The following is a 27,795-nucleotide window of genomic DNA, read 5'->3' on the forward strand; positions in this document are numbered from 1 at the left end:
AAACGCGCTTTTTAAATGGACATTTTGGATATATATGGACGGAATTAATCGAACAAAAGGACCAATTGTGATGTTTATGGGACATATTGGAGTGCCAACAAAAGAAGCTTGTCAAAGGTAATGCATGTTTTATATTTTATTTCAGCGTTTTGTGAAGCGCCTGCAGGGTTGAAATATGCTAACCCCTTTGTTTACTGCTGGTGCAGATGGTGCAGGCTATCATATAATAGCTTCTTATGCTTTCGCCGAAAAGCATTTTTAAAATCTGACACGTTGGCTGGATTCACAACGAGTGTAGCTTTAATTAAGTATCTTACATGTGTGATTTAATGAAAGTTTGAATTTTATAGTATTTTATTTGAATCTGGCGCTCTGCATTTCCCTGGCAATTGGCCAGTTGAGACATTTGCGTCCCGCCTATCCCTAACTAGTTTTAAGGTTAAATACAATTTTTTCAGGAAAATACTTTTTCTGTGGCAGTTAAGATGTTAATGTGTTGACAGAATAGTGTCCAGCTGTGTGTATGATTCAACCTTTTCTCTGTGCTTGCCTCGCCATAGACTGAACCTCTTGGTGTGAAGCGGGATCCCAACGCTAGAAACAGATTTCAAAGCATCCGCCATCATTTTCTTGACAATTGCTGTTCTTGCTGTGAACAGAATGAAAATCTGCAAGCCCTGTGGAGCGAAAACACAAAGACATTATCAAGTATTTTCACGCACACACAAGGACAAACAAAAGGTAGCATTTCCATAAAGACCAGCTCAATTTATTTGTTTCCTAGGTGTCTAATTTTCATTAATGTCTGGATTCTGTGGTACAATAGTACACTAGTATTTATAGATTCCATTTGATCCATTCAGCAGACGCTCTTATCCAGAGTGACTTACAGTAGTGAGTGCATACATTTACTACCTGAGTGGTGGTGAGAACACAGAAGGAGATGTTGAGTATGGTGTACATGGTCTGGTTCTGTGTAATGAGCAACAGATAGCCCAGGATCCAGGAGAGACCGAGCACCACAGCCAGAGAAAAGCTACTGAGGAACTTCTTCTTCATCGATGTGTGTCTTGTACTGGGAAACATAACCAACATACTTAGTTTGCTGTAATAGACTGCTGTAATGCTGTGGTATAAGAACAGTATGCTTCCATTGACTGAGTGGGTTAGAGCATGGTGCTAATTAAATTTTATGATTTGATTACTAATGACTGAATTAATAATGACAAAATAATAATACATTTGATTTATAACAGCTTTTCACTGAAATACAATTTTTAAAAATTAACGAGCTCGTTAGTAGGCATTTAAATCAATTATGACTACAAAGTTCTACTTTGTGTCCCCAAAATTCCCTCATTAACATTACCTGGTTAAATGTGGGTTGGTCTTGCATGTTGTAACTGTAAAATATACCAACACCACTGTGTTGAAGATAAGCATGAACGCCACAGGGATCAGGAACCCCCAAAACATTGGCAGCTTGAAGTCAAAGTTCTCCTTTGGATCGAGGGCAGCAAGCCAGCAACTGAGAGGTCAAATGAATGAGTTAGAGAGTGGGACAGTGACAAAACAGGACACCAGTGATTTGAATAACGTGGTATGAAGTAGACATGGTGGGTGGCATAAGTAAACAAGAAACCTTTGAACAAAACGGATCATCACTTTTTTTTTTAAGGATAAATATATTTACATTGCCTTTGGCCAATTATTAGCCAATTATTATTATTAGCATACGAACATTGATAAGGATAACCTTTAACATCATGAGTTATGTAATAACTTTATAAAGCAATTGCCCCACTTTAATTTAAATTGAACCTATTATAAAATAACCACAGAAGAGGAAGTAAATTGTAGTACAGCACAGCACTCAGGTGTAGTAGTATAGTACAGTATAGTATAGTACAGTACAGTACAGTACAGCAGTAGTATAGTAAAGAATTTTCTTACAATTCCTCCTGCCTGTATCCCAGTGGATTATCCACTCTGTAACTAATTCCTAAGGTGAGGGACACCACAAATGCAGGCAGTCCTAAAGGAGAGAATGATGTCGTTATTTCCTGGTAGATTTGCATGCAGCCATATACAGAGTATATATATACCACACATACATCCTCTAAAGACATAACATCACTATACAAGTTGCTTTTAAGTTCTATTTCAGGCTTATTAGAGCCTGAAAATATCACCTAGCATTAGTTTTGGTTTAAGGGGCCCAGGTCTAATGTCAGCCAAAGCTTCTGAAACTACTAAATACTTTATTTTTCTCCATGCTGTCCTACCCCATCCGATGGCCACGGTATAGGCTGTGAAGTGTGATGGGCTGGTGGCCAGGCTGTTTCTGATCATCAGGAAGACATGTGTGGCGTACAGCGTGTTCCAGGTGAACGTCCCCAACAGGAAGTACTGCAGCAGGACTGCCACTGCAGTACATGGCCCTCTGTCCCGCTCTGTGTGTGTGTCGGACGGGGGGAGAATGTTGTCCTTCTGTATTTTAGGTTTGCCCAGCTGTTTATGAGGGTTGCCCACTCCCAACATGAAGAGGAGGGTGAAGATCAGGAGACACATGCAGACGCTCACTAAGAGGACCGTTGGGTTGGTTTTGCGTGATTTCCTGGGGACAGGTGATAGACAACCCTATGTTAGGGAAGTTAGATGTGTAGTTATGGATGTGTTGGTTCATTAATAGTGGGTTTTATAATGGTTTCACCTATCAAGTCCTGTTGGATCAGACAAAGGGCTTCTTTACACTATTGAGAAACACCCAATATTTTGAATTGGTTCTGGAACCCTGTAGGATCTTACCGGGTCACCAACTGGAATGTTATTGTATATTTTGAATTGGTTCTGGATCCCTGTAGGATCTTACCTGGTCACCATCTGGAATGTTATTGTATATTTTGAATTGGTTCTGGAACCCTGTAGGATCTTACCTGGTCACGATCTGGAATGTTACTGTATATTTTGAATTGGTTCTGGAACCCTGTAGGATCTTACCTGGTCACCATCTGGAATGTTATTGTTAAACTCAACCCTATGATGGACATGGAGCATCCCAATGTGGTGATCCAGTTTAGCTCATTAGCGTATTTATAATCCCTCCTGAAAGACTAGAAAGAAAAGAAAAAAGACATTTCAACACAAAGTTTCTGTCACAGTCATACTGTATAAAGTCATCACCCTCATGTGTCTGGATATGCTGCCGTAAACCATAGGTCAGTGGTTCTCACACGAGGGGTCACCTGATATGAAAATGAGAATTTCCAAAATCCTGCAAAAAAAGTAATCTCAAAATCCCTGTGGTTAACCTTAATTTAAATGATTCAAATATTAAACATAAAATGAAACCAGAGTGCGCCTTAGATTGTGGCAGAGGGCCGCACTTGACCGCTGCACTTGAATCATTCCCAGTTAAGGTGACCACATTTAAAATGCACAAATGCGAGACAACAGGAGGATTTATGGGACAGTGTAACCTACCCCGTACCTAACTTCAAAATAGGCCAATGCATCATCTGTCAATCACGAATGATAATTCTTCCTGTTTTGCCAATGAAATGTCCAAAATGCATCTGATTGCCAATCATTTAATCTCAATCAGATTCATGAGAATATGCATTTAGATATTCTTGAGTTACTGTTTCATGCACAAATTAGAGCAGATGGTGTTAAACGACACTGCTCAAAAAAATAAAGGGAACACTTAAACAACACAATGTAACTCCAAGTCAATCAAACTTCTGTGAAATCAAACTGTCCACTTAGGTAGCAACACTGATTGACAATAAATTTCACATGCTGTTGTGCAAATGGAATAGACAACAGGTGGAAATTATAGACAATTAGCAAGACACCCCCAATAAAGGAGTGGTTCTGCAGGTGGTGACCACAGACCACTTCTCAGTTCCTATGCTTCCTGGCTGATGTTTTGGTCACTTTTGAATGCTGGCGGTGCTTTCACTCTAGTGGTAGCATGAGACGGAGTCTACAACCCACACAAGTGGCTCAGGTAGTGCAGCTCATCCAGGATGGCACATCAATGCGAGCTGTGGCAAGAAGGTTTGCTGTGTCTGTCAGCGTAGTGTCCAGAGCATGGAGGCGCTACCAGGAGACAGACCAGTACATCAGGAGACGTGGAGGAGGCCGTAGGAGGGCAACAACCCAGCAGCAGGACTGCTACCTCCGCCTTTGTGCAAGGAGGAGCAGGAGGAGCACTGCCAGAGCCCTGCAAAATGACCTCCAGCAGGCCACAAATGTGCATGTGTCTGCACAAACGGTCAGAAACAGACTCCATGAGGGTGGTATGAGGGCCCGACGTCCACGGGTTGGGGTTGTGCTTACAGCCCAACTTCGTGCAGGACGTTTGGCATTTGCCAGGGAACACAAAGATTGGCAAATTCGCCACTGGCACCCTGTGCTCTTCACAGATGAAAGCAGGTTCACACTGAGCACATGTGACAGACGTGACAGAGTCTGCAGACGCCGTGGAGAACGTTCTGCTGCTTGCAACATCCTCCAGCATGACCGGTTTGGCGGTGGGTCAGTCATGGTGTGGGGTGGCATTTCTTTGGGGGGCCGCACAGCCCTCCATGTGCTCGCCAGAGGTAGCCTGACTGCCATTAGGTACCGAGATGAGCTCCTCAGATCCCTTGTGAGACCATATGCTGGTGCGGTTGGCCCTGGGTTCCTCCTAATGCAAGACAATGCTAGACCTCATGTGGAGGAAGGCATTGATTCTTTGGACTGGCCCGCCCGTTCCCCAGACCTGAATCCAATTGAGCACATCTGGGACATCATGTCTCGCTCCATCCACCAACGCCACATTGCACCACAGACTGTCCAGGAGTTGGACAGGAGACCATCCACCACCTCATTAGGAACATGCCCAGGCGTTGTAGGGAGGTCATACAGGCATGTAGAGGCCACACACACTACTGAGCCTCATTTTGACTTGTTTTAAGGACATTACATCAAAGTTGGATCAGCCTGTAGTGTGGTTTTCCACTTTAATTTTGAGTGTGACTCCAAATCCAGACCTCCATGGGTTGATACATTTAATTTCCATTGATAATTTTTGTGTGATTTTGTTGTCAGCACATTCAACTATGTAAAGAAAAAAGTATTTAATAAGAATATTTCATTCATTCAGATCTAGGATGTGTTATTTTAGTGTTCCCTTTATTTTTTGAGCAGTGTATATAGCCTTCCTGAATTTTTTTCAATCAAAGCACATTCTGCCTAGTGGCATGTGCACTGTTGAAGTTTGGCTGCATTATCATCTTTTGGGACTGTTCAGCTAACCATCCTAAATCTCATGAGGGGGTGTTTTTAGTGTAACAGTGACATTTTACTATGCTATTATATTTGATTCTGTAATGCAGAACACTAATTAATCATTAAGTGATCTTCCAAGAAATTGTTTCAGCTTTTTTATACAATGTGTGGGTCTAATCCTGAATGCTGTTTGGCTCAAACTACATTCCAGCTGGTGTCTATTCCACAAGTGTGCGTCTATTCCACTGGCTAAATCTATGATGTTAAAATGCTTATTTACTCTGTTCCATCTGACTGCGCTGTCCACTGGCCTCAGCCCAGCCAGTCAATGTATAAACTTGATCTCCACTATAAAAAGCATCTAGACATTATCTCACATTTCTTTTAGACTAACATTTCATTTTCAACACTTGGAGATTTGACAGGAAGGCATTGTTTCTTAGCCAGTTGAAATCGTGATTCAGCTGGCATCATTTTTATGGATATATATACAAAGAAATGTCAATTGAAAAAAAGTATATAATAAACAGCTTTTATAAAAAGTCTCTCTCTCTCTCACCGTGACTGCAAGAGACAGGTTGGAATGTCTGACTGATGGTGGTGTTTTGAATTTATGGATACAATCTGGGATGTGATTGTTTGCAGGACAATGTTCCAAAATTCCTGCACAATCCGGGATATGTGGTCACCCTATTCTCAGGCGAATGGGGAGGCACAGAAACTCACATCAATACCTTTGTCAGCTAACACTGAATCTAAGAATTGATGCTATAGCTAGCAATCAATAGGAAACTGAATGAACCACTCAAAAAGTCCCCAGCTTTCCAAATGGACATTTGTTGTGAGGACCAAGATGCCCATTCATTTCCTTTTGTTCGCTACATGTCGGGGATGTTATTCACGGTGACATATTGTTCTGTCTCACGATTCTCGAGCATGAAACTGCAGAGAGGATGCGTGACTATATTGACAAAAAACAGATTCCATGGGATTGACTGGTGGGCAACAACAAAAACAACAGCCTCTGTTGACTTTCTTTGTAACGGAAAGAAACGACGTCTTGTTGCCTATGTAAATTACATATTTGGGAAATGGAACGAACTGAACGCAAGCATGCAGGGGAAATACAAAACATTCTACAGATGAGTGACTGGATCAGTGGATTCAGAGAAAATATTTATTACTGGAGAGAAATTTGTTCGACTGTTAACCTGCCTCAGTTGACATGCCAGTAAGTGAAATCAAAAGCTTCAAGAGCCATTATTGTCATACCCTGATCTGTTCCACCTGTCCTTGTGCTTGTCTCCACCCACTCCAGGTGTCACCCATCTTCCCCATTATCCACTGGGTATTTATATCTGTGTTTTCTGTCTGTCTGTCTGTCTGTCTGTGCCAGTTCGTCTTGTTTTGTCAAGTCAACAAGCATGTTACGCCGTGCTCCTACTTTTTCCTTCTCTGTTTTTTGCTAGTCCTCGTGGTTTTGACCCTGGCCTGCCGCCTGCCTGACCATACTGCCTGCCCTGACCTCAAGCCTGCCTGACCGTACTGCCTGCCCTGACCTCGAGCCTGCCTGCCACTCTGTACCTCCTGGACTTAGACCTTATGATCTCTTGCCTGCCCCTTGGATACTAATAAATATCAAAGACTCGAACCATTTGCCTCCCGTGTCTGCATCTGGGTCTCGCTCTGTGCCCTTATGACCGAATGTATAAAGCATTTTGGTTCCTGACCCAAAGGGAATAAATATCCTGCCGTCTCCCTCCGAGCATTACAACTCATGGTACCCTTTGATAGCTCATATCGGTGTGAAGCTGTATTTAATGCACTAGTCTGCATTAAAACCAAATAACGATCCAGGTTGGAAGTGACAGCAGAGATGAGGGGAGCATTGTAAATCACACCCCCTGATTTTGAGAAGATCCAAAGCAACATGCATCAAGTACAGTGGGGTAAAAAAGTATTTAGTCAGACACCAATTGTGCAAGTTCTCCCACTTAAAAAGATGAGAGAGGCCTGTAATTTTCATCATAGGTACACTTCAACTATGACAGAAAAATGAGAAAAAAATCCAGAAAATCACATTGTAGGATTTTTTATGAATTTATTTGCAAATTATGGTGGAAAATAAGTATTTGGTCACCTACAAACAAGCAAGATTTCTGGCTCTCACAGACCTGTAACTTCTTCTTTGAGGCTCCTCTGTCCTACACTCGTTACCTGTATCAATGGCACCTGTCTGAACTTGTTATCAGTATAAAAGACACCTGTCCACATCCTCAAACAGTCACACTCCAAACTCCACTATGGCCAAGACCAAAGAGCTGTCAAAGGACACCGGAAACAAAATTGTAGACCTGCACCAGGCTGGGAAGACTGAATCTGCAATAGGTAAGCAGCTTGGTTTGAAGAAATCAACTGTGGGAGCAATTATTAGGAAATGGAAGACATACAAGACCACTGATAATCTCCCTCGATCTGGGGCTCCACGCAAGATCTCACCCCATGGGGTCAAAATGATCACAAGAATGGTGAGCAAAAATCCCAGAACCACACGGGGGGACATAGTGAATGACCTGCAGAGAGCTGGGACCAAAGTAACAAAGCCTACCATCAGTAACACCATACGCCGCCAGGGACTCAAATCCTGCAGTGCCAGACGTGTCCCCATGCTTAAGCCAGTACATGTCCAGGCCCATCTGAAGTTTGCTAGAGAACATTTGGATGATCCAGAAGAAGATTGGGAGGATGTCATATGAAACCAAAATATAACTTTTTGGTAAAAACTCAACTTGTCGTGTTTGGAGGACAAAGAATGCTGAGTTGCATCCAAAGAACACCATACCTACTGTGAAGCATGGGGGTGGAAACATCATGCTTTGGGGCTGTTTTTCTGCAAAGGTACCAGGGTGACTGATCCGTGTAAAGGAAAGAATGAATGGGGCCATGTATCGTGAGATTTTGAGTGAACCTCCTTCCATCAGCAAGAACCTCCTTCCATCAGCAAGGGCATTGAAGATGAAACGTGGCTGGGTCTTTCAGCATGACAATGATCCCAAACACACCGCCTGGGCAACGAAGGAGTGGCTTCGTAAGAAGCATTTCAAGGTCCTGGAGTGGCCTAGCCAGTCTCCAGATCTCAACCCCATAGAAAATCTTTGGAGGGAGTTGAAAGTCTGTGTTGCCCAGCAACAGCCCCAAAACATCACTGCTCTAGAGGAGATCTGCATGGAGAAATGGGCCAAAATACCAGCAACAGTGTGTGAAAACCTTGTGAAGACTTACAAACATTTGACCTCTGTCATTGCCAACAAAGGGTATATAACAAAGTATTGAGAAACTTTTGTTATTGACCAAATACTTATTTTCCACCATAATTTGCAAATAAATTCATAAAAAATCCTACAATGTGATTTTCTGGATTTTTTTCCTAATTTTGTCTGTCATGGTTGAAGTGTACCTATGATGAAAATTACAGGCCTCTCTCATCTTTTTAAGTGGGAGAACTTGCACAATTGGTGGCTGACTAAATACTTTTTTGCCCCACTGTATGTCTCCTATATCACCATCTCATTAGTGGTGGTGAGGTAAGAGACATTATGTCAGACAAATTTACAATTGACTATCATAGTCCCACATTAAAAGTGTGTGATGGTGAATTGAGAAGACAATCAGAAACACTGTTAGAATGTTTTGTAACTGACTGTCATACCCCATCTTAATTACTACAAAAAAAAGGAACATGGTTGGGGTCACGAGAATTATCACATATCAAAATTGGGTCATGGGCCAAAAAGGTTTGTGAACCCCTCCATAGGTCAGAGTGTGGTCAGTAAAAGGGAGATGAAGGCAGCTAGCTACTCACCATCAGCACAGCGAAGTTAGTGGTGTGATTACAGAAACATTGCAGGCCGTCTGCTGAGTGGTTGACTTTGTAGCAGCCAAAGGTGCTCCAGTCTTTCAACGTGTAGTTCCATGACACGCAGGCAAAGTCATAGAGGGAGGTGTTGGGAACAGCCTGAGAAGTGAGAACAGACACAAACTCACTGTAAATCCTTCAGCAAAAGACATGCACTCACAGTATTCCTTATTTAAAAAATTATAATCATAAAGTAAATTGTGAAATACAACAGGTCATTAAGCACATGTGGGAAATAATTATTATAGATCATATTATATGCAAGACATCATATGCTTCCTGGTTCACTATCAAAAACTTGCTTCCCTGTTCACTGGCCAAAATATAAGCGTCAATGGAAACTTTGATCAGGGTTGTCAAACTCGTTCCATGCAGGGCCTAGTGTCTGCTGGTTTTAGTATTTTCCTTTCAATTAAGACAGACAATCAGATGAGGGGAGTTCCTTACTAAATAGTGACCTTAATTCATCAAGTACAAGGGAGAAGCAAAAACCCACAGCAACTCAACCTTCCGTGGAATGAGTTTGACACATGACTAAGATAATGATTAACTTCCCATTATGTTTCCCAGAGAATTTGGACCACTATGCATTTATTGATTCTAAGAGAAATCTTACTGTGGGCTTGAAGAGCATCTCAACATGTAACCCAGACACTTGGCCCAGGTTAGCAGAGATGACCCTTCTGCTGGTCCCTGAAGAAGCACTGAAAGCCCTGGACTTGAAGAACCGGTCGTTTTGGTAGAGCACAAAACCAATGGAGTTGTTTGTGTTTTTACTACGTAAAACTGAGTGTAGTGAGGGAGAAAGAGAGAGGGGGGAGAGAGAGATTGTTTATCATATCAGGACTTCATATACATAGTAGCTTGACCTTGCCTTATAGGCTTATCTCATGTGACTCAACTTTATTGGACAATCAATATTTGTGGCACTGCTTACCTGTTTTCGACGACCACAAAGAGCAGTTAAGTTCTCTTGGTGAAAGTGGTATAAGGAAGGATACATTATGTTTGCATACCAACATTGACTCACCTGATGGGAATTTTATGACAATCTGGACATCGGTAGAACCTCCTTTGTCAGCTATCAGTTCAGAGGTATTGGTGTTGAGATGAATTCTGTTGGCCACAAAATTACCAGATCTTCCTGGAGACGGAGATTAAACTGATTTAGCAATCGAAAGCAGAACAATATAGTGTTAATTCTGTACTTGTCTGTAGAACAACAGATACAATCCATACCAAACCTTATTGACCAACAGCAGAGGAGAAACATTTGAAAAATTAGAAGTTTTACACAGATATAAACTATCACTTTAAATGCCAGTGTGTAGGTTCACTAGCAGTCTCACTCACCAGTCAGAGCAGTAAACTGGATCCCTACTGTGTCACTTGGTACTTGGACAGACTGGACTGCCAGGTTGGGCTGAACCACCAAGGACACATTATTGTACTGGTCCAGGGAAAACTTCTCCAGGGTCTCTGTGAGGCTGGGAGGGAAACACAGAAAAACATTAGTGTACATGCACCCATACAGACGCGCACTGAGGCACATGTACACACATAAACTCAAATATATGCAGAAACACACACCACCACACATGCACGCTCACACACACACACAGACAAACACACTCCTGTACTTTTGGACAGCGTCTCTCTCCTGTGTACTCTCCTCACTGGCATTGAGCAGCTGACTGATGGTGGTTACAGCTGCCACTGCGATGTCCTGCAACATGATCAAAACCAGGGGATGAACCTCAGGGGTTCAAATCACTGCAGTAACAACCTCACGTTTCTCTCCAGAACATGTCATAGTTCACAACTTGATTTCAAAACATGTTATACCTCTGTGATATTTGCAGACTGAAGCAGTGTGTTAGCTATCTGAGCTGCTGTGGTGATGTTGTCAGCTGACAGCTGCTCTGGTTGGGAGGTCAGGATCTGAGTACTGAAGGCTAACTGTAGTAAATCACCTGAACTGCTGGAGATCTGAACAGGGAGAGACAAAGATTTTAGTATTGTTTGTCAACAGAACATTGTGGAAGTGAAGTTGCTCTACCAACTGTGAGTACATTTCAATATTAAAATTGTCACTATTAATTATGTGGATCAGTTGGTAGAGCAAGGCACTTGCAACACCAGGGTTGTGGGTTTCATTCCCATGGGGGACCAGTATGAAAATGTCACTCTGGATAAGAGAGTCTGCTAAATTACAAAATGCCCCAAATACCGTAATGTGAAACAAATAAAAAATAATGTTCCGCATCAACTGTTAAGCAGAATAAAGGAACAGAATACATGATCTGAAGGTAAAAGCCAGTTGTTACTGATCTTCAAACTGTAAGATCCACTCCTCATAATGATGACCTAAGTAACGCAACATTGAGACTTGTCAAATTTCAGGATCATAAAAAATATGCTTATTGACTTACATTTCCTTGAATGTCACCGAGGGTAAATTCACACTGCAGTTCATGAGGAGGACCAAACATCGGAGAGCCAGTGTCATTCAAACATCTTGCTGAGGCTCTTGATAAACCAGCTGGAGGAACCAAGATGAAAAGATACTCGAGATTTTATGTTACCTAGTCCAACATTAATTAGGACTGTAACAGACGAATACATTTTTCTCATTTTAGGTGAATAAAAGTAATACCACTGGTTGTCTTCTCATCACACAACTCTTTTGAATAAGCAGACCAGCCAACCGTTGTTCTTGGGTAGGAGAAATGACCAATGATGGTGGAATTGCAGAAATTCCCTATAGAAGGAAAATGCATTTCAACATTGACCAAATGTATGACTGAACATGAAATATACATTCTGAATGAGAGATCCAAGGAAAAGTGATGTAGACTCAATGTGAGATCCAGAGTTAGGTATAGTATTGTAGTGGTGTGTACTGTGAATGTGAAATCCAGGGTTAGGTATAGTAGTGTAGTGGTGTGTACTGTGAATGTGAAATCCAGGGTTAGGTATAGTAGTGTAGTGGTGTGTACTGTGAATGTGAGATCCAGGGTTAGGTATAGTAGTGTAGTGGTGTGTACTGTGAATGTGAAATCCAGGGTTAGGTATAGTAGTGTAGTGGTGTGTACTGTGAATGTGAGATCCAGAGTTAGGTATAGTATTGTAGTGGTGTGTACTGTGAATGTGAAATCCAGGGTTAGGTATAGTAGTGTAGTGGTGTGTACTGTGAATGTGAGATCCAGGGTTAGGTATAGTAGTGTAGTGGTGTGTACTGTGAATGTGAAATCCAGGGTTAGGTATAGTAGTGTAGTGGTGTGTACTGTGAATGTGAGATCCAGGGTTAGGTATAGTATTGTAGTGGTGTGTACTGTGAATGTGAAATCCAGGGTTAGGTATAGTAGTGTAGTGGTGTGTACTGTGAATGTGAGATCCAGGGTTAGGTATAGTAGTGTAGTGGTGTGTACTGTGAATGTGAGATCCAGGGTTAGGTATAGTATTGTAGTGGTGTGTACTGTGAATGTGAGATCCAGGGTTAGGTATAGTAGTGTAGTGGTGTGTACTGTGAATGTGAGATCCAGGGTTAGTTATAGTAGTGTAGTGGTGTGTACTGTGAATGTGAGATCCAGGGTTAAGTATAGTATTGTAGTGGTGTGTACTGTGAATGTGAGATCCAGGGTTAGGTATAGTAGTGTAGTATTGTGGAGGAGTCTGAATGGTAGATCCAGGGTAGTAGTGGAGTATTGTGGAGTGGAGTCTGAATGGTAGATCCAGGGTTAGGTATAGTAGTGTAGTATTGTGGAGGAGTCTGAATGTTAGATCCAGGGTTAGGTATAGTAGTGTAGTATTGTGGAGGAGTCTGAATGGTAGATCCAGGGTTAGGTATAGTAGTGTAGTATTGTGGAGGAGTCTGAATGGTAGATCCAGGGTTAGGTATAGTAGTGTAGTATTGTGGAGGAGTCTGAATGGTAGATCCAGGGTTAGGTATAGTAGTGTAGTATTGTGGAGGAGTCTGAATGGTAGATCCAGGGTAGTAGTGGAGTATTGTGGAGTGGAGTCTGAATGGTAGATCCAGGGTTAGGTGTAGTATTGTAGTGGTGTGTACTGTGAATGTGAGATCCAGGGTTAGGTATAGTATTGTAGTGGTGTGTACTGTGAATGTGAGATCCAGGGTTAGGTACAGTATTGTAGTGGTGTGGTGTGTACTGTGAATGTGAGATCCAGGGTTAGGTATAGTATTGTAGTGGTGTGTACTGTGAATGTAAGATCCAGGGTTAGGTATAGTATTGTAGTGGTGTGTACTGTGAATGTGAGATCCAGGGTTAGGTATAGTATTGTAGTGGTGTGTACTGTGAATGTGAGATGCAGGGTTAGGTATAGTATTGTAGTGGTGTGTACTGTGAATGTGAGATGCAGGGTTAGGTATAGTATTGTAGTGGTGTGGTGTGGTACTGTGTAATGTGAGATAGATCCAGGGTTAGGTATAGTATTGTAGTGGTGTGTCCTGTGATTGGTAGATCCAGGGTTAGGTATTGTAGTGTAGTATTGTGGAGTGGAGTCTGAATGGTAGATCCAGGGTTAGGTATAGTGTAAGTGTGTGGATGTACCCTCTGAACAGGTCTCTCCGGTCCACTCATCAGGACAGATACAGACTCCATTCTGCAGCTCACCACTGTTGATACAGACCAGAGGAGGGGTTGTGGTGGTAGAGGTGGTGGTGGTGCTGGTGGTGGTGGTGGTAGTAGAGGTGGTAGGAGAGGTGGTGTTGGTGGTAGAGGTGTTTGGGAGACTGGTACTGGTGATAGGGATAGGGGTAGGGTAACCAGTAGTTGGAAGACCAGTAGTAGTTAGGTATTCGGCAGTTGGAGTGTCAATAGGTGTAAGGTCAGGGGTTATAGCAGAATCAGTAGGTGTAGGGTCAGGGGTTATGTTGGAATCAGTAGGTGTAGGGTCAGGGGTTATAGGAGAATCAGTAGATGTAGGGTCAGGGGTTATAAGGGAATCAGTAGTTCTAGGGTCAGGGGTTATAGTGTAATCGGTAGATGTAGGGTCAGAGGTTATAGGGGAATCGGTAGATGTAGGGTTAGGGGTTATAGGGGAATCAGTAGTTCTAGGGTCAGGGGTTATAAGGGAATCAGTAGTTCTAGGGTCAGGGGTTATAGGGGAATCAGTAGTTGTAGGGTCAGGGGTTATAGGGGCATCAGTAGGTGTAGGGTCAGGGGTTATATTGGAATCAGTAGGTGTAGGGTCAGGGGTTATAGGAGAATCAGTAGATGTAGGGTCAGGGGTTATAAGGGAATCAGTAGTTCTAGGGTCAGTGGTTATAAGGGAATCAGTAGTTCTTGGGTCAGGGGTTATAGTGTAATCGGTAGATGTAGGGTCAGAGGTTATAGGGGAATCGGTAGATGTAGGGTTAGGGGTTATAGGGGAATCAGTTGATGTAGGGTCAGGGGTTATAAGGGAATCAGTAGTTCTAGGGTCAGGGGTTATAAGGGAATCAGTAGTTCTAGGGTCAGGGGTTATAGGGGGGGAATCAGTAGTTGTAGGGTAATCGGTAGATGTAGGGTCAGAGGTTATAGGGGAATCGGTAGATGTAGGGTTAGGGGGGTTATCAGGGGGGAATCAGTAGGTGTAGGGTCAGGGGTTATAGGGGAATCAGTAGGTGTAGGGTCAGGGGTTATGAGGGAATCAGTAGTTGTAGGGTCAGGGGTTATAAGGGAATCCGTAGTTGCATATTCAGGGGTTAGAGTGTAATCGGTAGATAGAGTGTCAGAGGTTATAGGGGAATCGGTAGTAGTAGGGTTAGGGGTTATAGGGGAATCAGTTGATGTAGGGTCAGGGGTTATAAGGGAATCAGTAGTTCTAGGGTCAGGGGTTATAAGGGAATCAGTAGTTCTAGGGTCAGGGGTTATAGGGGAATCAGTAGTTGTAGGGTCAGGGGTTATAGGGGAATCAGTAGGTGTAGGGTCAGGGGTTATGAGGGAATCAGTAGTTGTAGGGTCAGGGGAAATAAGGGAATCCGTAGTTGCATATTCCGGGGTTAGAGTGTAATCGGTAGATAGAGTGTCAGAGGTTATAGGGGAATCGGTAGTAGTAGGGTTAGGGGTTATAGGGGAATCAGTAGTTGTAGGGTCAGGGGTTAAAGGGGAATCGGTAGATGTAGGATCAGTGGTTAAAGGGGAATCAGTACTTGTAGACTCAGTAGTTGGAGTGTCAGTAGCTGAAGGGTCAGGGGTTATAGGGTCATCAGTAGTTGGGATAGTTATTTCAATGGTGGTTGGAATGGCAGAGGATGTGGTGAGATCCCCCTGTTGAAAAGAGACTTTAAAAAAGCGAATTAACTCAGTAAACCACATAAACAAGGATACATAGTGTCAGTTCCTATAATCAAAGGAGATGATCCATGCTGTTCCAGTTTCATCTGCATCAGTGTAGAAATGTTTTCTACTGTACTTTATAACAGCAATAAGTCATTATCACTGCAAATAAACGGTTGATAGCAAAGGCTACTCTGTTATCAACTGTATCTGAGACCTGACAGTAGTCTATTCACCGTCAATAGTGTCTGCATAAAAGAACGTCTGAAACAATGTCTTGATAGACACTAATGTATTCTTCACAGCAAACAGACAAAACATTGATCAATCATAAACCAAACTTTTAAATACTTAAACCAAACTGTAAATACAGTAAATTCACAAATTGGTAATAATCAATTGATAAGTTAAATGAATCATACATTTTTGCACATTTGAAGTGAAAGCAAATTTCCTACACAATTCTCAATCATACAAGAAACTTAACAACATCTTCATACACTGAGTATACCAAACATTAGGAACACACTCCCCAACAGACACACACCCTTCTGCCCTCAGAAAAGCCTCAATTTTTCAGGGTATGGACTCTACAAGGTGTTGAAAACATTTGACAGGGATGCTGGCCCATGTTGACTCCAATGCTTCCCACAGTCGTGTCAAATTGGCTGGATGTTCTTTGGGTGATGGACCATTCTTGATACAAGGGATCATAGCTTTCACCTGGAATCACCTGGCCAGTTTATGTCATGGAAAGAGCAGGTGTTCTTAATGTTTTGTACAGTCAGTGTATGTCTGAACATCTTAAACCACCCTGAATGAATCAAATATATAGCAAGTCTTACCTGTAGCAAAGACAACCATAATCCATAGCTCCTTCATCTCTGCTGTTTCCAGTCATCCAGTATCAGCAGACTGCACATTATTAGACCGTCTGTGGGTCTTATGCTGCTCTCCTCCTGTCACAGAGACTGCAGTAACGCGCAGATACCAGTTAATTATTTACTTTTGATATTAAGGGGGAAGTACTGTACATTGTCTCCAACACAACTCACATTGTCAACAGGATCAGTAAAGACACACACAAGTAGATCAGCTACATGACTGGATGAATAAAATGGATACACATGGATGGATACTGTGAGGACCAGTCAACCAAAAACATTAACCAATAGCATCTCTTTGCAAAACATTATTGGTTGCAGCTGGCAAATTACAGTACATGTTTTGGTAAACATAACAACTGTTTTCCACTAGATCAGGTGTAATCAGATCTCCAGATTAGAGTTGAAGAATAAAACAAAGTAATGGAAGTGTCTTGGAGGTTTGGATTAGAATGTGAGGCCACTAGAGGGTGTAATTCTCTAGAACAGGGTTCCCCAAACTCAATCCTGGGGCCCTCCTGGGTGCATGTTTTGCTTTTTTGCCAAAGCACTACACAGTGAATTAACATAACCAACTCATCAAGATTTGATTATTTGAATCAAACCACATCGAAACTATGTTGAAATTATAATGGACCTACATTTATAGTCTCTTCACTCTGTCCAGCTTAATAAAAGTAAAATAAAACCGAGACCGTCAGGGAGTCTGGAATATTCAGAAAGTGTTGGATAGAGGACTAATTTTAGCAAAAGTTGACTGTGAGGAAGTATAGTATTTAAAATACAATGGGGGTCATTACTGTCGGCTCACCTGAAAGGTACTCGCCACCCTGTGTCTTCTGAGAGCCGGATGTCACTGTAATAGTTACTCCTTCTTCCTCCTTCAAGCAACTCAGAATCACCTTACAGGAATTTGACTGGGTAAAATGGAGCGGCTACAATAAACAGAATAGACACACAGGCGCAGCGTGAGTAGAGTTCCACATTTGGCGGCTCCGGTGCGGGACATAGCACCCACTCAGATCGTGGAACCGACCATGGAACCGGGCTGAACGCCATGCCCGAACTGGGCACCGGCGCAGAGGAAGGCTCTGTGACCTGGGGCACAAAGCACATGGCCTGGGGCACAAAGCAAGATTTACAACCGTGGAAGAAACAACCGTTGTACTCAAACACTGTCTCAACACCGTCAATCTCTGTGTATCCATCTCCGTGAAACGGCCCAATAGCCATCTCCCCTCTATTCAAAGCATGTTGAATAAAAATGTTTTTATCCTGGGCCAAGTACTCCAACCATTGAATGTACCCACTAGAGTATGACTTGAATTGTCGGCGGTAGTTGTCATGCGATGGAATGGCTATAGATGCTGGGGGTAAAGGTAGGTTTTCATGCATGCCGATGCAATAGTTGTACCACTCCAGGGGTCAATGCCGGCATCTTTGATGACCTATTCTCTGAATCTGAGGCATCCTTCACGCAGGATAACCACATCATTGTCACAGTATGACTCCATCTCTTTATGGAAATCAAAGGTATTATGACGTACTGTCTCATACCATGTCATGAATCTCTCTTGCTCTTTGGGAGACATTTGATCACACCCATACATTTCATTGGGCTTGGATAAGATCCAATATAATGTAGATTCTCCTCAGATGTGAAGAAATTAGGAAACCAACCTTTCACAGAGTTTTCAAAACCCAAGGCCTCAGGCATTAGAGGCAATCTCATAGGTAACGAATTTAGACTGTCAATGTATCTCTGGTTGAAAGCGGGGTCTCCAAAACACAAGATATTACTACCTTGCGCTATGACCCTGGGTGCAACGCCTTGTTGTATCAAGGGGTTCAAAAGAAGATAGGAATCATAGGCTCTAGAATTGTGAGCTACAAACGTGAAGTTTCTGTACTGGGGTTTTCTGAAGTGTTTTAGAACGAGTAGTGCACAATTGGTTCCCTCTGCCGACCACTTTTCACCCTTGAAAGTCATGGTAGATTACAAAAATAGGCAAATGAACCCCGGATTGCTGATTAGTCTCAAAGTCATAAAACACATATTTCTCTGAATGTTCATCTTCAGCCAAGGGCTGAATAAAGCACTCGTGTGGCACTTCTTGAACCACTTCAGTGTCTCTGCTTTTCAAAGGCCCTTTACAGATTGGGCAATGTATGATCCCAATGTAAATGTATGAGTTTTGGGGTTGACTATTTTAAGGTTGTAATTGCAATGGCATTTTGGTCATTTCTTGTTAATGTCACAACTGCTTACAGATTTACATGCTTTGGGGTGCCAGGTTTCAATTTTGTGTTTTTCATAGCAGTAGGCCGAATGACATGTGCGTTGACAATCCACACAGGGTGTTAGGTTTAAGGGTTGCATCGGACATTTTTCATCCTGACATACTGAACAGTTGTAAAGACAAGAGTGCCCCCCCTTTCGGGTGTAGCCTGTATGACATGATGGACACACATATGGTGCTCCTAAAAAAGCTCTGATGTTGGTAATAGCATAATAATGGGCGTTTTGCACATAAAAGTACAGAAACTGAGGATGAGGTGGTGGGTTGTTCTGGAATTTCAAGAGAGCTGAATTACCTCTACTATGGTACAAAACCACAATCTTGATGTTCAGAACATTTTCAAATTTGACTACGTCAGAGAAAGCGACAGCCTCCTGTATACCTAGATCGACGGCATTTTGGAGCTCCCTAGCCTTTTGTAAAGCTTCTAGATCAGTACATCCAGGGTTGAGTAAATGTGATAGGCCTATTGCAAAGCATAACTGATTAACAGGATTGTTAACGTTTATGAGATATGCCTTCTTATTGTTTATGATTTCTGATTGCATGAGACTATCAAGTTTCCTTCTCTGACCCCCTCCGCCTAGGGGTTGGTGAACTATTTGTACAACAAGCTCTAGGGTCCTATCAGCTATGATGGCTAAATTAGATTGAACAAGGCGCTCCAGCAGGGCTATAAATTGTTCAAGATCTGCTTCGCCATTGGGTAAAACAAGAGATACTGTGTTTTGCAGACTATCTCCACATATTTCAAGTTGTAAGGCATCCCGAGGTCCTGCGAAATCTGTAGCCCTTTCTAAAAGTTTGCCAAGAGTATCCAAGACCACCACATAAAAACTGCATAATCAAGGCTCTGATTCATACATGTGAAATAAAAAAATGGACAAATACCTGTATTGCTATTTATTGCCGTACACAACACGGACACATCTATCAATACGATCACCACTCTGATTTATTACACAATTTTCCAATTCCTCAAAACATTGTGGGGTCTTCAGACATAGGAGTTAAAGGAGGTGTGTGTGTGGGGGGGGTGTTGAAGATGTTGTGCTCTCATTCATTTGGTTAATTAAGGATGTGAGTTCCGGGGGACCTGTGATAATGGGTGTTCAGGTGTCTGAGTTATTGATGGGGAGGTTGGCCCTGTCTCATTCATTTAGTTAATTAAGGATATGAGTTCCTGGGGGGACCTGTGATAATGGGTGTTCAGGTGTCTGAGTTATTGATGGGGAGGTTGGCCCTGTCTCATTCATTTGGATCATTAAGGATATGAGTTCCGGGGGGACCTGTGATAATGGGTGTTCAGGTGTCTGAGTTATTGATGATCTCTCTTTTGACGAACATATCAAGACTGTTTCAAGGACAGCTTTTTTCCATCTGCGTAACATTGCAAAAATCAGAAACTTTCTGTCCAAAAATGATGCTAGAATCCTGACTAGAACCAAAAAATATGATCATATTACTCCAGTGCTAGCCTCCCTACACTAGCTTCCTGTTAAGGCAAGGGCTGATTTCAAGGTTTTACTGCGAACCTACAAAGCATTACATCGGCTTGCTCCTACCTATCTTTCTGATTTGGTCCTGCCGTACATACCTACATGTACACTGCGGTCACAAGACGCAGGCCTCCTAATTGTCCCTAGAATGTCTAAGCAAACAGCTGGAGGCAGGACTTTCTTCTATAGAGCTCAATTTTTATGGAATGGTCTTCCTACCCGTGTGAGAGACGCAGACTCGGTCTCAACCTTTAAGTCTTTACTGAAGACTCATCTCTTCAGTGGGTCATATGATTGAGTGTAGTCTGGCCCAGGAGTGTGAAGGTGAACGGAAAGGCTCTGGAGCAACTAACCGCCCTTGCTGTCTCTGCCTGGGCGGTTCCCCTCTCTCCACTGGGATTCTCTGCCTCTAACCCTATTACAGGGGCTGAGTCACTGGCTTACTGGTGCTCTTTCATGCCAACCCTAGGAGGGGTACGTCACTTGAGTGGGTTGAGTCACTGACGTGATCTTCATGTCTGGGTTGGCGCCCCCCCCCCTTGGGTTGTGCCGTGGCGGAGATCTTTGTTGGCTATACTCGGCCTAGTCTCAGGATGGTATGTTGGTGGTTGAAGATATCCCTCTAGTGGTGTGGGAGCTGTGCTTTGGCAAAGTTTGTGGGGTTATATCCTTCCTGTTTGGCCCTGTTCGGGGGAATCATTGGATGGGGCCACAGTGTCTCCTGACCCCTCCTGTCTCAGCCTCCAGTATTTATGCTGCAGTAGTTTATGTGTTGGGGGGCTAGGGTCAGTCTGTTATATCTGGAGTACTTCTCCTGCCTTATCCGGTGTCCTGTGTGAATTTAAGTATGCTCTCTCTTATTCTTTCTTTCTCTCAGGGGACCTGAGCCCCAGGACCATGCCTCAGGACTACCTGGCATGATGACTCCTTGCTGTCTTCAGTTCACCTGGCTGTGCTGCTGCTCCAGTTTCAACTGTTCTGCCTGCGGCTATGGAATCCTGACCTGTTCACCGGACGTGCTACCTGTCCCAGACCTGCTGTTTTCAACTCTCTAGAAACAGCAGGAGTGGTTGAGATACTCTTAATGATTGGCTATGATTGGCTAAAAGCCAACTGACATTTACTCCTGAGGTGCTGACTTGCTGAACTACTATGATTATTATTATTTGACCCTGCTGGTCATTTATGAACATTTGAACATCTTGGCCATGTTCTGTTATAATCTCCACCCGGCACAGCCAGAAGAGGACTGGCCACCCCTCATAGCCTGCTTCCTCTCTAGGTTTCTTCCTAGGTTCTGACCTTTCTAGGGAGTTTTTCCTAGCCACCGTGCTTCTACACCTGCATTCCTTGCTGTTTGGGGTTTTAGGCTGGGCTTCTGTACAGCACTTTGAGATATCAGCTGATGTACAAAGGGCGATATAAATACATTTGATTTGAGTTGATTGATGGGGAGGTTGGCCCTGTCTCATTCAGTTAATTAGGGAAATGAGTTCCGGGGGGACCTGTGATAATGGGTGTTCAGGTATCTGAGTTATTGATGGGGAGGTTGACCCTGTCTCATTCATTTTGTCAATTAATGATGTGAGTTCTGTTGGTATTTCTAGAAGTATCCATGTTACGTACAGTTTTTATCGCTTGTTTGGGCGTTTTTTTAATCAGATTGTTGCTTAACAATCTATGTTCTATGCCAGAAGGGTAGAGCTTGACTGTATTGACGCCTCAGTAAAGCAACCGTACGTGTGTGTAGCTGAACCTCTCTGGCTTTTAGAGCCCTGTAAAAGGCTGTGAGAAACCTATCTTGACAATCTATTTCAGGATCTGTGTCCACATTGAGACTATCTTCAATGAATGTTGTTTCACCTCAGAATTGACTGTGTCAAGCTGTTTGGCCACTTCATCATCATTGTCATTTACGGCATTGGAATTATCATCGGCTTCCTCCTCGGCCTCTTCCTCTCGACATATTGGGCTTTCTGTGTACGCCTGGGAGGAGTCTGAAAGAAAAATATAAACAAAATAGTGTATTAAAAGTAAATGATATATTAAATAAACATTTCAATTTCAAATACATTTAAAATATATTAACACAGTTCTCGCTGTTAGGCCTTGGGGTTATAGTTAAATTACCTCTGGTTGTTTGATGCATCTTATTAGAGAGAGAGAGAGAGTTCCAACAGTGCAGTAATATCTAACATTTAATTGACTGTTGACTGTTAATCCCCCACCCATCCTCAGGAAATAACACCTGTTGTTTTGGGGGAACTCTATGTGCAAATGACCTCCTAGTGTTTAAATCAAATATACATATATATATACATATATATACACACACACACACGCACACGCACACGCACGCACGCACGCACGCACACACACACACACACACACACACACACACACACACACACACACACACACACACACACACACACACACACACACACACACACACACACACACACACACACACACACACCTTTTGAGGTACATAGACAGAGAGAGCCTGATATTTCAACCTCCTTGAAGGTAAATGGGATGCTCAGGAAAATGTTTGTTTTGAGAACCCTATGTGCAAATGACCCCCTAATGTTGAATTGTTTCAAACACAATTGCAGAGACACACACACATACACACCTCTTTCCCAGAAGGCTTTCTCTGAGACACACACAGAGACAGAGAGAGAGAAAAAGCTGAGATTCCTTTCGTTAAAGGTAAGATACAATTTTAAAACCCTTTATTTAATTCTAAATCTTTAGTACAGACCTTTTAACCTCACTAGGGTAGGGGGCACTATTTTCACCACCGGATAAAAAGCGTGCCCAAAGTAAACTGCCTGCTACTCAGGCCCAGAAGCTAGGTTATGCATATAATAGATTTGTAAAGAAAACACTCCAAAGTTTCTAAAACTGTTAAAATAATGTCTGTGAGTATAACAGAACTGAAATGGCAGGCGAAAACCTGAGGAAAATCCATCCAGGAAGTGCCATTATTTTGAAATGGCTGTTTTTCCACTGAAAGCTTATCCACCATTTAAAGGGATAGGACCCAGATTCCATTCCCTATGGCTTCCACTATGAACAGTCTTTAGACATTGTTTCAGGCTTTTATTCTGAGAATGAGGGAGAATGACAACTTTGAGTGAGTGGATAGTGGGATGTCCCCAGAACTGTTTGCTGCTTTACTTTTTCTTTTATATTGACGACGCTATTGTCCAGTTGAAATATTATCGATTATTTAGGTTAAAAACGACCTGATGATTGATTATAAACATTGTTTGACATGTTTCTACGAACTTTACCGGTACTATTTGTAATTTTAGTCTGCATTTGAACCATTGGATTACTGAACAAAACGCGCCAACAGAATTGAGGTTTTTGGATATAAAGAAGGACTTTATCGAACAAAACGAACATTTATTGTGTAACTGGGAGTCTTGTGAGTGCAACCATATGAAGATCATCATATTTCTGACTTTCGTGACAAGTCTACTTGGCTGGTAACTGTATGTAATGTTTTGTGTGCTGAGCGCTGTCCTCAGATAATCGCATGGTTTGCTTTCGCCTTAAAGCCTTTTTGAAATCTGACATGGCGGCTAGATTAACAACAAGTTAAGCTTTATTTTGATGTATTACACTTGTGATTTCATGAAATTTAAATATTTATAGTAATTTAATTTGAATTTGGCGCTCTGCAATTTCACCGGATGTTGGCCAGGTTGGACGCTACCGTCCCAGGTACCCATAAGGAATTAAACATGTTATAATTAGTTAAACATAATTAAAATACTTAGTTAAATTTTAATGTTCCTTTGTTGCAGAAAAGGGGGAGGCTCTATGGTCAACAAACACATCCATCCGTCTTTAAATCCCCATCTTCAGGGTCTGACTGGTTCAGACAATGTATCTTCCCCGCACGATATCCTGCTCCATCCAGGTTCCGTATGTTTTCTTTCCCTGGATAGATCAACCGTCTTGTCTTTAGGCCCTGAGTCTGTCTTAAGGATAGAAGCGCCCATCGGCGTAATTGTTCACGATGTTGGAAAATATTTTCCAGTTGTTTCATCATGTTAAGGAACGTATGTTAATCCCCTCACTTAAAGCTTAAGACAGGCACAAAATAATTGACCTCCGTGCAGGCTTTTGAAAATACATACGAACTAACTGATTTGGTTGCATTGGAACTATTGAATTCAGGACAAAAAATGGTCACTTTGGAGTCGGGACTATACGCTACTGAAGAGATTCTTATGGCTTTCAAATCATCTCGCCTGCAGACTTCCTCTTCCAGTGCGTCCCCATCAGGGTTGTCCCACTCAGGGCCTGTTCGATCTGGCATAGCGCAAGTCGTATCTTAAGCCATTCTCTCATCCGCAGCGCTGGAGAAAAAACCCCGGCTTTTGTTTGAAATAGGGTGCTGTGGTTTTCTTGTTGGAAAACGTAACCCATATGGCCGTCACTCATATCCAACACTCCATTAAAACAATCAGGGGCATCCCAAAGAATGTCTTAGATGGTTTTGTCATTGTGTTCTTGACATGAGCAACACAGTAAACCTACAATTTATCTAGGAGACATGTTTAATTTCTTCTTTAGTGTTCAGGGTTTATTTTAATTTCTTATTTAGTGTTCTGGGGTTAATATTCCAGGCGGGGTTGATATTGCAGGCGAAACCCTGAGGAAAATCAAACCAGGAAGTGACTTCTATTTTGAAAACTCCATGTTCCATAGCCTGCCTTTGCTCCATTTAAAGGGATATCAACCAGATTCCTTTTCCTATCGCTTCCTCAAGGTGTCAACAGTCTTTAGACATAGTTTCAGGCTTTTATTTTGAAAAATGAGCGAGAAAGATAACATCGCGTCATTGTATGGCCGTATTGTCTGCATTGTCATGACCGCTCTTTTCTGTGGATTTCTGAACATAACGCGCCAAACAAACTGAGGTATTTTGGATATAAAAATAATCTTTATGGAACAAAATGAACATTTATTGTGTAACTGGGAGTCTCGTGAGTGAAAACATCTGAAGATCATCAAAGGTAAACAATTAATTTGATTGCTTTTCTGATTTTCGTGACCAATCTACTTGATGCTAGGTGTACATAATGTTTTGTCGAGCGATCGATAAACTTACACAAACGCTTGGATTGCTTTCACTGTAAAGCATATTTTCAAAATCTGACACGACAGGTGGATTAACAAAAGGCTAAGCTGTTTTGCTATATTGCACTTGTGATTTCATGAATATAAATCATTTTAGTAATATTATTTGAATGTGGCGCTATGCAATTCAGCGGTTGTTGATGAGAATTATCCTATTAACGGGATGGCAGCCATAAGAAGTTAAATAAACACTTACTCAATAGCGTGAGAATGGAAGGACAGGATGTACATATATGGGTGTTACCAAGTGACCCATAAAATACGTCATAAATCACTGCTTTGACGGTTGCCGTCTACTGTATTCTCTCTGTTAGGTAACCAGTAGTTGGATGACCAGTAGTAGCTGCAGGGTATTCAGTAGTTGGAGTGTAAGTAATTGACGTGTCAGCAGTTGGAGTGTCAATAGTTCGAGTGTCAATAGTTCAAGTGCCGGTAGTTGGTGTGTCGTAGATGGTGTGTCAGTAGTTGGAGTGCCGGTAGTTGGAGTGCCGGTAGTTGGAGTAGTTGGAAGGTCAGTAGTTGGCATATCAGTAGTTGAAGTGTCATTAGTTGGAGGAGCACTAGTTGGAGTGTCAGGGGTTATAGGGGCAGTAGTGGTTGGAGGGTCAGGGGTTATAGGGGCAGTAGTAGTTGGGGTAGTTATGTCAATGGTGGTTGGAATGGCAGAGGATGTGCAGAGATCCCCCTGTGATAAAGAGACTTTATAAAAGATAATTAACTCAGTAAACCACATAAACAAGGACACATGGTGTCAGTTGCTATAAGCATGCTATAAAGATGATCCATGCTGTTCCAGTTTCATTGTGTCTGCATCAGGGTAGAAATGTTTTCTACTGTACTTTACGAGAGAAAGAAGTCATTATCACTGCCAATAAACGGCTGATAGCAAAGGCTACTCTGTTATCAACTGTGTCTGAGACCTGACAGTAGTCTATTCACAGTATGTAAACAATGGCTTAACAGTAAATCGAACGTGTTTGGATAAAAGTCTGAAACAATGTCTTCATTGATGCTATTGTATCCCTCGCAGCAAACAGACAAAACATAAATCAATCATTGACTATAAACCAAACTTAAAAATTCATAAACCAAACTAAAAACAGTAAGGTTATATATGGGTAATAATCATTTCATAAGTTAAATGCATCATACTTTTTTGCACATCTGAAGTGAAAGCAATTTTCCTACACAATTCTCAATCATAGAAGACTCTTAACCTCTTAACCTCTTCATGAACATCTTAAATCACCCTGAATAAATCAAATAGAGTCTTATCTGTAGCAAAGACAGCCATAATCAGCCATAATCCATGGAATAGTCTTAATTTCTCAGAACAAGAATAGACTGATGACTTTCAGAAGAAAGTTCTTTGTTTCTGGACATTTTGAGCCTGTAATCGAACCAACAAATGCTGATGCTCCATATACTCAGCAGTCTAAAAATGGACCGTTTTATTGCTTCTTCAGTTTTCAGCTGTGCTAACATAATTGCAAAAGGGTTTTCTAATGATCAATTAGCCTTTTAAAATTATAAAGATTAGATTAGCTAACCCAATTAGCCATTGGAACTCAGGAGTGATGGTTGCTGATAATGGGCCTCTGTACGCATATGTAGATATTCCTTTAAATATCTGCAGTTTCCAGCTACAATAGTCATTTACAACATTAATAATGTCTACAATGTATTTTAATGGACCAAAAAAATGATTTTCTTTCAAAAACAAGGACATTTCAAAGTGACCCCAAACTTTTGAACATTAGTGTATATATATATAATATATATACATACAGTACCAGTCAAATATACATATATACTGTATATAGACAACATCCACATACACTATGTACACAGTGAACACCAGGTAAAAAAACTGCAGACTACACGATAAACACCAGGTTAAAAAACTACAGACTACACTATAAACACCAGGATAAAAACGACATACTACACTATAAACACCAGGCTAAAAACTACAGACTACACTATAAACACCAGGCTAAAAACTACAGACTACACTATAAACACCAGGATAAAAACTACAGACTACACTATAAACACCAGGCTAAAAACTACAGACTACACTATAAACACCAGGATAAAAACTACAGACTACACTATAAACACCAGTATAAAAACTACAAACTACACTATAAACACCAGTATAAAAACTACAGACTACACTATAAATACCAGGCTAAATACTACAAACTACACTATAAATACCAGGCTAAAAAAACTACTGACTCCACTATAAACACCAGGCTAGAATGCTGGTTAGCAGCATCCTGGAACTAACCCCTCAATCCACCAGAGTGATTGGCCTGTCAAGCGCTTGCAGCCGACCTCACCAGGTAGATTTCAGGCTCTCCATCCATTCTGCTGACTCTGAGGTTTTCAGCAGGATGAGGGACTGGTATTTCTTGATCTTCTTCTCATGTTTTTTTCTAAAATTATCTGCCGAAAATTGTTGCAACC

General features: G+C 41.9%; 1 protein-coding gene across 1 annotated transcript; it reads right to left on the reverse strand.

Moving 5' to 3' along the window:
* Window positions 1-354: 354 nt before the first annotated feature.
* On the reverse strand, window positions 355-14,678 carry LOC112237472 (adhesion G-protein coupled receptor G7-like). The gene is made up of 15 exons (XM_024406063.2): window positions 13,765-14,678; window positions 11,850-11,954; window positions 11,626-11,735; window positions 11,039-11,182; window positions 10,834-10,919; window positions 10,547-10,680; window positions 10,224-10,337; window positions 9,810-9,979; window positions 9,140-9,292; window positions 3,001-3,113; window positions 2,286-2,617; window positions 1,954-2,035; window positions 1,370-1,528; window positions 916-1,075; window positions 355-677 (listed from the first exon to the last, which is right to left on the reverse strand). Exons 3-15 carry the CDS (start codon window positions 11,683-11,685, stop codon window positions 489-491), a joined length of 1,896 nt encoding a protein of 631 aa, XP_024261831.2. The 5' UTR covers window positions 11,686-11,735; window positions 11,850-11,954; window positions 13,765-14,678; the 3' UTR covers window positions 355-488.
* Between the last annotated feature and the right edge of the window lie 13,117 nt (window positions 14,679-27,795).

The sequence above is a fragment of the Oncorhynchus tshawytscha genome, linkage group LG14 (genome assembly GCF_018296145.1).
Source record: "Oncorhynchus tshawytscha isolate Ot180627B linkage group LG14, Otsh_v2.0, whole genome shotgun sequence".
NCBI classification, from domain to species: domain Eukaryota; kingdom Metazoa; phylum Chordata; class Actinopteri; order Salmoniformes; family Salmonidae; genus Oncorhynchus; species Oncorhynchus tshawytscha.

Bases quoted from the DNA above. Each gene is read 5' to 3' on its own strand.
- LOC112237472 (XM_024406063.2), bottom strand. From the start codon at position 11,685: ATGTTTGGTCCTCCTCATGAACTGCAGTGTGAATTTACCCTCGGTGAC. The intron at 9,293-9,809 runs GTAAGATTTCTC...CTCACTTCTCAG, and splicing joins AGATGCTCTTCAAGCCCACA to GCTGTTCCCAACACCTCCCT. The intron at 2,618-3,000 runs GTAAGATCCTAC...ACCTGTCCCCAG, and splicing joins ACATTCCAGATGGTGACCAG to GAAATCACGCAAAACCAACC.